At 40.2% G+C, this 12,978-nt stretch overlaps 1 protein-coding gene across 3 annotated transcripts in view; it reads left to right on the plus strand.

Moving 5' to 3' along the window:
* The window catches only part of LOC106509183 (histone-arginine methyltransferase CARM1-like), a 268,219-nt gene that overhangs the window by 178,105 nt on the left and 77,136 nt on the right, over positions 1 to 12,978 (plus strand). For 2 of the 3 annotated variants that reach the window (XM_021064249.1, XM_021064260.1), the window contains exon 5: positions 95 to 205. The exons of the other annotated variant lie outside the window; for it this stretch is intronic. In XM_021064249.1, the coding sequence (XP_020919908.1) occupies positions 95 to 205 (111 nt within the window). The remainder of the gene's footprint in view (positions 1 to 94; positions 206 to 12,978) is intronic. 3 annotated transcript variants of the gene reach the window in all.

A 12,978-nucleotide genomic window follows, 5' to 3' on the forward strand; every position in this document is an offset into this window, starting at 1 on the left:
TAATTGTCTGAGCTCAGTGCTCAAGTTGGCATGGTGCCAACAGCTAAGCTCCTGTTTGTGTTTTCACCCTTTTTATCTTCTCCTCTCCTTTCAGGTTGTTCTAGATGTTGGTTGTGGATCAGGAATACTGTCATTTTTTGCTGTACAGGCTGGAGCTCGGAGAGTCTATGCAGTCGAAGCCAGTTCAGTAGCACAATATGCTGAGGTAAGTGGTTATATTTTTACAGCAGCTACTAATAAGTCTTCAGTAAACTTCAGGGGACTGAGTGATGGATTCTTCCAGGTAGGTCATTTAGAAGAATTTTTTTTTACTAGTCTAATTTTTTTCCCCTCTTGAGATATTATTGCTGAAAGAGACCGCCTTCATTGTAGTACTGATATGAAAACAATTATTTTTAAATGTTCACAATGCTGAAAATATAACAAAACTTTCTTCTTCTTCCCTATCCACTGGGTGGCAGGTGGGCCTGGGAACCGGGGGCGGGGGGCAGGCGGGGGGAGACCATTTTACCTGGCCTGAGGAAGATGAATGTTTTCTTATCTTTAATGACCTACTAAGGTGAGGGGTAAGACAGCCCTGGAGCCAGGTTTACTTTTTTCTTAGGCGCTGTACTGACAATAGCTACATCACTCACTTTAAATTTCACTTGTGGTTTAAGGGGCACTTGCTTCATGGCTGTAGTTGGAGCATAGACAGATGTTTGTATCCCATGGAGCTTTTTCAGATCTCAGCCTCTGATTGGAGGGTGGGGAGGTGCTTTGTTTTAAATGTGGTGCTCCATTATCCTCATAAAATGTGTACAAATATTGGAGAATAAATCAAAGTCAGAAGCCAGGTAATGATAGCTTTCAGCAATATTTGGATGTAATAATAACTCAGTCGAGCAGCAGAGTTGGATGTGTGTGTGCATGTGTGTGAACGGGGTAACATGCTTGTCACTCACACCTGGAGGAGGCCTGAATTTTAATGAGGAAGAGAATGGCAGAGGGGGGAGGAGGCTTGGATGCTTTTTCTGAGGAACATGGCAAGAACTTTCCTCCAACCCAGGACAGGCAGGAGCTTTGAGTGATGGTTGGTTTTGGATTGAATGATCCAGAAGAGACCAGGGACCTGGATGGCATGTTTGAAAGGAAAGACTGCCAGGGCCTGATGGCTGGCATGGTGCTGCACTTTCTTTTCTTCTTCCAACAAATCTTGGATAAAATATTTTTGGTCATTTGGTTACTCACCAATTCGTAAGAGTCATTTTTATTAAATATTGGGTGCACACCAAAGAATATTTGTAAAATGTGTACAGTGTCAAGAATAACAGTGCAATGAATGTGTGTCCACTGCATCTTTGAGGAAACAGGCCATTAGCTTCTCCTTAAAAGTCCATGTGTCAGGAGTTCCCATTGTGGCTCAGCAGCAACAAACCTGACTAGTATCCATGAGGACATGGCTTTGATCCTGGCCTTGCTCAGTGAGTCAAGGATCCGCTGTTGCCATGAGCTTCGGTATGTGTTGCAGAAGCAGCTTGGATCTGGCCTTGCTATGGCTGTGGTATGGGCTGGTAGCCGTAGCTCTGATTCAGCCCCTACCCTGGGAACTTCCATATGCTGCAGGTGCAGCCCTAGAAAGACTGAAGGAAAAAAAAAAAAAAAGGTCCATGTGTCTAGTCCTGATCTCTTTTCTGCCCTAAACAGAGATAACCACTACCTTGAATTTTTGTTTATGATTTTCTTACTGTATTTTGTAGTTTTACCACATAAGTTTCTGCCCCTAAAAACAAATCCTTTATGAACTTTCCATAAATGGAATTATAATGAATATATTTTATAATTTGCTTATTTCACCCAACATGACGTTCCCGAGGGTTATTTTGTTGATGCATACAGTGGCTATGGATTCCTCTTCAGTGCTGGGTAGTGTTCTAGTGTATGAAATGCTTCAAGTGGTTAGCACATAGTGCTGTTAGCAGAATTTGGATGGCTTCCATTATAAAAGTATTGTTTTGAATATTCTCGTATACACTCCCACTGCATCTGTGCTGGAGTCTCTCAGCATATACCCGAGAGCAGAATTGTTGGGTCAGAGGATAGGTATTCCTTCAATTCTGCTCCTTGATACCAAATTATTTTCCAGGGTGACTGTCAGCTTTCATTTCCTCCAGCAGTGAGAGCCATTGTTCTACAACTTTGTCAGCACTTAGTATTGTCAGTCTTTGGAATTTTTGCCAATATGGTGTTTATGACAGATCTATGGCCTTAATTTGTATTTTCCACTCACTAATGATTTTCAGCATCTTTCCACAGTGTTTGGCCATTTGTGCTTTCCCTTCTGTGGAATACTTCTTGCAGTTTTATTAACAGTTTTGCTTTTGAATTGTTTTTCAAATTCTAATTTCTTTGTAGGAATGATTTCTAGGTTCTGGATATTAATCCTATTCAGTTATATGCGTGAAAAAATATCTTCTCCCAGTATGCACCTCTCCTTTTCTCTTTATGAAACTCTACATAAGATTTAAATATGGAATTTTAAGTAAGACAAGAGGCAAATATAAACTTACATAGGAAGAACCCATAGGTAAAAATGCCTCTGCTTGGATGGCCAATAGGCACATGAAAAAATCTTCAACATCACTAATTATTAGAGAAATGCAAATCCAAACTACCATGAGATACCACCTCACACCAGTCAGAATGGCCATCATTAACAAATCAACAAATAACAAATGCTAGAGTGGGTGTGGAGAAAAGGGAACCCTCCTTTATGTTGTTGGAAATGTAAATTGGTACAACCAGTATGGAAACAGTATGGAGGTATCTCAGAAAACTAAATATAGAATTACCATATGACACAGTTATCCCACTCCTGGTCATATATCCAGACAAAACTTTCTTTGAAAAAGATACATGCACTCCTATGTTCATTGCAGCACTATTCACAATAGCCAAGACATAGAAACAACCTAAATATCCATCGACAGATGAATGGATTAAGAAGATGTGGTATATATACACAATGGAATACTAATCAGCCATAAAAAAGAACAAAATAATGCCATGTGCAGCAACATGGATGGAACTAGAGACTCTAATACTAAGTGAAGCAAATCAGAAAGAGAAAGATAAATACAATGACATCACTTATACCTGGAATCTAATAAACAACATAAATGAACCTTTCTACAGAAAAGAAACGAACTCATGAACTTGGAGAACAGATTTGTGGTTACTGGGGGAAGGGGGAAGGAGAGGGATGGGCTGGGAGTCTGGGATCAGTGGATGCAAACTATTGCATTTGGAGCTGATAAGCAATGAGATCCTGCTGTATAGCACAGGGAACTATGTCTAGTCACTTATGATAGAACATGATGGAGGATAATGTGAAAAAAAGAATGTGTGTGTGTGAGAGAGAGAGACTGGGTCACTTTGCTGTGCAGCAGAAATTGGCAGAACATTGTAAATCAACTATAATAGAAAAAATAAAAATCTTACAAAGGAGAAAAAAATGCCTCTGTTTGGATTTTAATAGTTATCAAAGTACACTCTTAAGGGTGAGGAGTTGAATGTAGAACTTTGTCTCAGGTGCTGCCTATTCATTTAGTCACATCTTCATTCAGTTGCATCCCACAGCTCTGTTTCTTGGGGAATATAGGAGAAACAGAAATGATTAAAGTGTATCCTGTATTCAAAGAGCTTCTGTTCTGATAAGAGATTGCTCCTGCTGTTATGTCTTGTATCAAACATCAGAGGTAGAGAGAAAGGCCTTACTTAATTTGTTTGTTTTCTCATATACTTAAGGTGTTTTTAAACACATTTGATAGTTATTTTAAAAAATTAAATAATTTTAGTGGTAATATTTTAAGGAAAGAGAGGAGGAGATTAGCTAAAGGTGGTCTTACATCCCTAGACATGGCCCCAGCATACACTCCCACTTATCACCAGCACACTGTAGAAGGAGCTGTTCTGAAACCATCTGTGTGATTGGTTTCACTGAGAATTCTCAACCTGATTAAACACATCAGCAGGATTGTTGCCATCTCATACAGTGGGGCTACCCTCGTGGACACTTTTTCCCAGTGGGTCTGCTGGATAATTATAAGAGTCTCTAGCGAGAAGCCAATACAGAAAAGAAAGAGGAAAGAACTTAAAATTGTTAAACTTTTTAAAGTGTTTTTTTTTTAACTTTTAAACTATTTTCCAGTACCTAAAATGTGAGCATAATTTCCAACTTACAGGTAAGTTATAAAAATAACAATAGTTCACAGGTTACCCAAATTCTCTTAGTAGCTTCACCAGTTGGGCACTTCATACCCCATTTGCTTTATTGTTTACTCTTGCTCCCTCTCACATACATGAACACACACACAAACATATATCCACACATATAGGTGTGTATATGTATTTTACATATGTGTAGATTAGAGACACACACCTTTTTCTATGAGTTAGTTATGTACATCATAGCCCTTGATCCTTAAACATTTCACTGTGTCCTAAGAAAGAGGCCATTCTCTTATATAAACCAAGAAGAATTTAAAGGTGAAAAAGAAGCTGAGTCTTACACTGTTATTGATCAAAAGGTTTTGGAGAGGCCCTGGCGTGAGCAGAGGCACTGTCACTGTGGGTGCTGAGGCGAGGAGAGTCTGCAATTCACCATCTCTTTCCTAGTATAGTATTTCCAGGGAGACTTGATTTTTAAAGCTTTGAAACCAGTGTTCTAATGGTTTCTGAAGCATCATAGCTTTATCCTTGGTTTTAGCTTCTGTAGGGGATATTTGTGTTTCTGTAATCTTTTCTATGTTCAGACAGGGTGGGTGGGGACAGGAGTAGCTTTCCAGATACTATGGGGACCACATGGAGTCCTTGAAATCCTGGATGGCCAGTCTCCTTTGCCCCTGAGGCCAAGCCTTTGTGTGGCCCTAAGGACAGATTAATTAAGAATGCATTCAGGGGGATTCCTGTTGTGGCTTAGTGGCTTAAGAACCCAACAGTGTCCATGAGGATGCAGGTTCAATCCTTGGCCTTGATCAGTGGATTAAGGATCTGGTGTTGCCATAAGCTCTGGGTGTAGGTCGCAGATGCACCTCAGATCTGGCTTTGCCATAGCTGTGATGTAGGCTGGCAGCTGCAGCTCCGATTGAGCCCCCTAGCCTGGGAACTTCCGTATGCTATAGGTGTGGCCATAAAAGGGGGGGGGGATGCATTCAGGACTGGGGATAATTAGTATCTTCTTAAAGGATGGTTTTAACCACAGCCTGGTTTCTGCTGATGACGAATGCAGCCTCCACCGTGCTCCTGGCTGCTGCCGTGGGTGTCATGAGATGCTCCCCATGGGCCAGGCCCTTTCACCCTTGCTGACGGTGGTCTGCTCTGGCTCTCAGTTTCTGCTTCTGACGCTGACACTCGCCTATACAATCTGTGGGTGGCAAGGGCGAGTGTGAACAGCACACAGAATATTTTCACTCTAAGAATAGGCTTTGATAGCTGCTCAGCACACAGTGCATGGTGCTCCTTCCCACCTTTTCATTATTTGGTAATTGAACCAGCAGACATTTAATTCTTTCCTCTAGAGTCTTCATTAAATTGCTCGGAAAAGATAAAATTGTAACAAGAAAGAAAAATGTACAAATTTAACTACCATCGCCTGTCCCTGGGTTCTTCTCACAAAAAGCTTCTGGGCTTTAAGTAAACAGGATATTTTCAGCTTGCATTGAATTAAATCTCAGTGGTCCTCAAACTGATTTTGTAAGGGCCGACCCTCAGATGGCGAGATGAGACGAATGACCCCTTTGTCTGGAGGATGTGCACATTTAGTCGTTTTTTGCTGGATGGTCATGAACTTGCCCAGGTGCAGCCATGTGTTCTTATCCTGGGCCCCATCTGACATTTCTGGGTCAGTAATAAAGATCATCCTTGTCCAAGGAACAGGGCAGAACTATATATCTCCCATGGGTTCCCAACCCGTGAGCTTGCCCACCTCAAAAGGGCATCTTTCTCTTGCTCTCTTTTTCTTTTCTCATTATGAAACTTAAAGCTAAAGTTCCCAGATCATACAGACCATTGGAAAAGCAAAAGATAGTACAGACACAAATTTATACACGCATGTAATCAAGGGGAGGCTATTTCTTAAATTAAAATTGTGCACATGGAGTTCCCATCGTGGCTTAGTGATTAACGAATCCAACTAGGAACCATGAGGTTGCAGGTTCGATCCCTGGCCTTGCTCAGTGGGTTAAGAATCTGGTGTTGCCGTGAGCTGTGGTGTAGGTTGCAGACATGGCTCAGATCCTGAGTTGCTGTGGCTCTGGTGTAGGCCAGCAGCAACAGCTCTGATTCGACCCCTAGCCTGGGAACCTCCATATGTCTCGGGTGCGGCCCTAGAAAAGAGAGTAAATAAATAAATAAATAAATAAATAAATAAAGTAAAATAAAATTGTGCATAAATGCATGCCATGTCTTTCCATCTAGACGATAGATTCCTTAAAAGGCTGAGAGATTAAAAGACTCTGAGGGTAAGCAATCATGAATAGATGTATGCGTTGTAACCTATTTAAACTTACAACAAAGCTCTCTGGCTCTTGGATTAAACAATATTCATAGTCATTATTGGGCCATTTAATAATTAGGCTTCACTAGCACACAGTTCATCTATATGCCTCATTAGGATGACTTTTAAGGAATTAGACAAAATATTTCTCATTTATGGGGTGGTAGAAGAAAGGCAGGTGCAATTGGAGCTATTGCGACACTGCCTTTCTAGGCCTATGGGATTCATAATCTAGGAATGCTTTGTCTAATATGGTAGCCATTATATACATGTGGCTATTTATATGTAAGTATAAACTAATGTTTAAAATTAAATTTCTTAATTGCACTAGCTGCATTTTTAGTGCTCACAGACACAGTAGCTACTGGCTATTGTATCAGACAGCAAAAATAAGAACTATGACCCTCATCAAAGAAAATTCTAGTGGGTGGCACTGAGTAAGAGGACATAGGTGACCACAGGTCACTTTTCTGGCCTGTGATGACAGGCTGGTGGCTGCATCTACTCCAGGTATTTGACAACCATGGCCAGATCAGACTGGTTTGATGTTAGCTGAGGCTCTCTAGCTGTGGACACTGTTTATCTTTCCCTTGTTTTTGTGTAAACTAGAATAGGTTCCCTAGGAAACAGACTCTGATGCACAGATTTGCATGAAGGAAGTTTATTGCGGAAGTCTCTCAGGAGCTTTATATGTGGAAGAAGAAGAATAGAATTGGGTAGAGGAGGAGTAAAGCTGAAATGTTGTTGAATCAGGCAGTCCTGCAGGGAATTCTTGAGCCGGGGCAACCCATTAGAGTTGAACCATCTTGGAGCAAGGGGCTTAATATTTCATATTGTTTTACATACACTTCTTCTTCTTGGGTAAGGCAGCTCTCTTGGGCCAAGCAGTTCATAGACCAAAATTCAGCATCTGCTAGTATCTCCATCAATTAGAGGAAGGATCTGCCTGGTATGCCACAGCAAATGCTGCAAGATCAAGATACAGGATCCTAACTTTGGTCTGCAGACAGGAAGCTGATAGAGAATAAAGATATAATAGTAAATCAAATAAGAGAATTGAAGTGATGGAGCAAATGGGATGATATACCAAAAGCATAGGCAGGGCTACAAAGTGACTTGTTATGTGTGCCTTAGGGGTGGGCAAAGATTCTCTAGAAAAGCAGTCCATCATCTGATCTGATGTGCTCCATACTGTTCTGAGCTCTGTAAAGGCACAGAGTATGTATATATCTCCCCTCAAGTAGTTTGTACTCCAGTTGGCTTTTACACAAGTAAACTTATTGCCATAGGACAGTGAATGCCAAGTGCATATGAATAGCAGAGAAGTGTCACTATGTGGAATAAGGCCCATCAGCTGGGCTGGTGAGAGGAGCATCAGAGAAGAGGTGTGATTTGACTTGAATCCTAAAAGCTGAAAAGAAATGAAACGTTCTTCTTCACTTTTTGCACCTCTGACTGCCAACAGTGAGACTTTGGAAAACTTTTAGGTACTCATGGGATTCTTCACCCTAAATGTGCTGCTAATCTCTTCACAAATACTTTGAGGGCCATTTGTTGAAAAGGTACTTCTAATGTTTAAACTTGAACACTAGAAAGAATATATACTTTGAAGTTTTCTTGTAGGAGTTTATTCTTTGTTGTTCTTTTTAGGGCTGCACCTGTGGCATATGGAAGTTCCCAGGCTAGTAGTCAAATTGGAGCTGTAGCTGCTGGCCTACACCACAGTCACAGCAACACCAGATCCAAACTATGTCTGAAACTTACACCACGGCTCACAGCAATACCAGGTCTTAACCCACTGAGTGAGGCCAGGGATTGAACCTGCATCCTCATGGATCCTAGTCAGGTTCATTTCTGCTGAGCCAAGACGGGAACTCCAGGAGTTTATTCTTTGAGCTAGGATTTTTCTCCAATTTCTTTAGTGTCTCCAACAGCTAACCTCTCCTTCCTTTTCACTCTCCCACAGACACCAAAAGGTGAATCACAAAATTCCATCCAGTCCATCAACACTTTTTATTTTTTGTGCTGACAATGAAATTTTGTGTCCCAATGAAATCGGGACTCTTTTAAGGAGACAGTACTATGCATTTTGCGTAGTTGAAGTTTTAGAATTTAGGTCGCATTTCCACATCTACAAACTCATAGTTCTGCAGGAAGAGTCTTTGAGGTACTTGAAGCAGAAAATAGCATCTCCACATTATAGATGAGGAAGAACTTGGGAGAAGTTAGGTTAAGAGATGTGACACAGCTCACTGACACCTCCTTCTTGAACATCCAGGTAAGCAGTACCAAGTGGTTCCCTTGGAGGTGAAGAGGTGAATGTGTTTGTCTAGAAGCTGGATCACCTGTACCTTTAGATAGTTCATCCAGGAGCTGGGAGAAAAGGCATGTTTTTCTTCTCAAGAAACCTACTATGAGATACCTACTTAAACAGGCAGGTAGGTCTGCCCTATGAGAAGGAAACCTTCCCTTGGCTAAGTCAGATAGTAACACACTTAACAGACAAGAAGTTCAAAGCAGTCTATGTGGAAGGCTACCCCATTTGCCACAAAACCCCACACAGGAAATAACCCTTCTGGTAGCTGGATTGGTGATGGATGAGGCAAGAAGACACATGGGAAAGAATATCCATGCCTCTTCATCTCACTTGGTACTCACTTCCCTGCAGGGGAGGCTCGCAACACCTTTGCCAGGATTACAGTCAATGATGTCAGATTCTGGAATCACACAGCATGGGGTTTTATTCTTGATCCACAGTCTGATGGGCCTAATGGCTATGTGACCTTGGCAGGTGTATTAGTTCCCTCATTGATGCTGTAACAAATTAATACAAAGTCAGTGGCTTAAAACAGTAGGTATTTATAACCTTATAGTTCTGGAGGTCAGAAATCTGAAATGGGTCATACGGGATAAAATCAAGGAGACATAGAACTGTGTCTTCTTCCTGGAGGCTCTAGAGGAGAACCCGTTGTTTGCCTTTTCCAGCCTTTGGAGGCTGCCGCCATCACTTGGCTAGTGGCTGCATCACTCTGATTTCCAAATCATCACGTCTCCTTCTCTGACTCTGACCCTCCTGCTTTCACTACATAAAGATCCTTGCAATTATATTGGGCCCACCAGGATAATCCATAATAATCTCCCCATCACAAAATCCTTAATTTAATCACATTTACAAAGTCCCTTTGGCATGTAAAGCAACATATTCACAAGTTTTTCAAGGAGTCAGATGTAGACACTTTGGGGGAGGGGGCGGGCATTATTCTACCTACCACAACAAGTTATTGATTTTTTTCTACTTCACTTTCTTCACTTATGAAATTGTAGATAAAATAATGCCTCATGGAGTTACTATGAGAATTGAGTGAGAAAATCAATATAAATATCAGCACAGTGCCTGACTTTACCTAGCTATTATTATTGCCATCGTGGTTATTGTATCATTTTAAGGGTCTAATTTCATCTGTGTCTCTGTATGAATCAACTGAACAGTTATCCTGGAAAGGGGATCCCAGGCAACAATGGGAAGTATGGGGCTAGGCAGAGCACATTTTTCAAGAGCATATGTTTAAATTGCATTTTGAAATTTCCTTTGTTACTGCTCTTGATTTTTTTTTTAAGTTTCAATAAAACTCTATTTCTGAACACTGAAATGGAGTTTTATTTCATGTGTCCAACTATATCATTCTTATTTTTTTTCAATCATTAAAAAAATATAAAAACCATTCTTATCTTGAAGACTATGCAAAAAAGAGGTAGTGGGCCAGATCTGCCTGTGGGCAGTAGCACTGACTCCTGGTCTAACTTAACCCTAATTCATTAAATAAATTTGGGGGGGGGTAGGGCCTATTTGTTTCAGGTTCTGTGCTATGGCTGGGGACTATAATGGCTAACAAGATAGATGGTCCTTGTCCTCATGGAGCTCATGATATAATAACCATGCAAATATATAATTAGGAACTGTAACTAGTGTTACAAAGGAAAAGTACAGGGTGCTCTGAACTATGACTTGTATTACTCCTTTTTAAAATCAAAACATTTACAAGATGCAAAGGCTACCAATTCTTCTCAAAGCTCCTGTGGACAGGGCAGAACAGCATGGTAAGCTGCTCTCTGATACCCAGTTTTCAGGAGAAATTCATAGCTGTTTCCTAAGTTCTTTCCCTAGTAGGAATTTACCTTGCTGGCCCAAATCTCCTAAATTCTCCTCCAATGGCCTTGGTATTAGTGACTGTTTAGGGGAACACAGCTGCTTCAGTATCGGGAACTAGCAAAGCGGTTCTCAGGCAGGGACATATCAGATTCCATGGGGCTCCTGGAACGCAAATGCTGAGCCCTATCCCCCAGAGTGTCTGACTCAGGAGGTACTAGGATATGCACCAAGAATTGGCATTTCTAATAAGTTCTCTCGATGCGGATGCTTCTGAGTAGGGGACCACACTTTGAGAACCACTGGAATTATGTATCATTGGAGATGAAACAGCCCCTAAAAAAGGATTTTCCACAGTGGTTTTGACAGATGCATCAAGGAGACCTCAGGGGCTGAATTAAAGAGAGAAAGGAGCTTCAACCACAGCGGTGAGCCCATCTGTCCCAAGCCCCCTATTGTGAGAGCAACACCCTCTTTGTATAATGATGGGTAAATGTTACTACATCCAGTTTAGTAGATGGCCAGAAAGACACAAAGGTAATACCAAATGTTTTCTGTCCATCATTGAGACTTGGTTAAAAACAACTCAATTTTGTTTTTTCTTTTTTTTTTTTTTACTTTTAAAAAGGTTGCTTTTATTTTTAACCTCACTTTTCTTTTTTCCAGTTTTATTGAGAAATAATTGACATGCCCCACTGTGTAAGAATAAGGTGAAGAACACGATGGTTTGATTTACATACATTGTGAAATGATTACCACAATAGATTTAGTTAACATTTACCATCTCATATAGACACAATAAAAAGAGAAAGATTTCTCCTTGTGATGAGAATTCTTACAACTTGCTCTCTTAATAACTTCCCTGTATCTCATACCACAGTCATCATGTCCTACATTACATCCCTTCTACTAATCTATCTTATATCAAAATTTGTACCTTTTGACCACCTTCCTCCACCTCCCTCACCATCCCCCCAACTCTAGTAACCATAAATCTGATAATTTTTTCCTATGAGTTTGGTAAGGTTGTTTTTGTTTGTTGTTATTTTAGATTTCACATATAAATGAAATCATGCAGTATTTGCCTTTCTTTGTCTGATTTATTTTACTTAGCGTGATGTCTTCAAGGTCTATCCCTGTTGCCACAAATGAGAGGATCCCCTTATTTTTTATGGCTGAATGATATTCTGTGATATATATCTCTATATATCTATATCTATATATAGATATGTCTTCTAGCATCAGGAGAGAGCAAAGTAGGTTTTGCTATATCTATATAGATATATATATAGGTAGGTATAGGTATATCTCACAACTTCTTAATCATCCATTGTTAAACATTTAGGTTGTATTGTGTCTTGGCTATTGTAGATAATGCTGTAGTGAACTTGAGAGTGCAGATATCTTTTTGAACTAGTGGTTTTATTTCCTTTAATACCCCCCCTTTTTGCTTAATTGAAGTATAGTTGATGCTTTTAAATTGCACACACTTAATGTATACATCCTAAAGAATTTGACATATGCATACATCCCTGATGCCATCACTAGAACCAAGGTAGTAAACATATCCATCACCTCCAAAAATTTCCTTGTGTTCATCTCTTTGTTTGTATTTTTGATAAGAACCCTTTACATGAGATTTATCCTCTTAACATATCTCAAAGTACACAATCCTGAGTTGTTAAGTATATCTCTATTGTATAGCAGATCCCTAGAACTTACTCATCTTGTATAAGAGACTCTATACCCATTGAAAAACGATTCTCCATGTCCCCCTCCCCTAGCTCCTGGCAACCACTGTTCTCTGCATCAGTGAGTTAGACTATTTTACATATTTCATCTAAGTGAATCATACAGTTTTTGTCCTTCTGTGATTCATTTATTTCACTTAGTATCTTGTCCCCTAGGTTCCTTTATGTTGCCGTATATGGCAGTATCGCCATCTTTTTTAAGGCTTAATAATGTCCCATTTGTATGTATATAACATGTTTTCTACTGTGAATAAGGCTGCAGCAAACATGGGGTGCAGATTTCTCTTCAAATCCTGATTTCACTGCTGGTCAATATATATTCAGAATTGAGATTCAGAGATCAAATGCTAGTTCTATTTTTAATTTTTTTTTGGTGAGAATTCCACAGTTTTCCATAGTGGCTGCACCACTTTATATTCCTGTCAACAGTGTATGTGGAGGGTTCCATTTTTTCTGCATTCTTACCAACTTACTTGTTTGCTGTTATTTGGAAATAGCCATCTGACAGGTGTGGGATGGCATCTCTCATTGTGGTTTTGATCTGC

This window comes from Sus scrofa, chromosome 1 (assembly GCF_000003025.6).
Source record: "Sus scrofa isolate TJ Tabasco breed Duroc chromosome 1, Sscrofa11.1, whole genome shotgun sequence".
NCBI lineage: Eukaryota > Metazoa > Chordata > Mammalia > Artiodactyla > Suidae > Sus > Sus scrofa.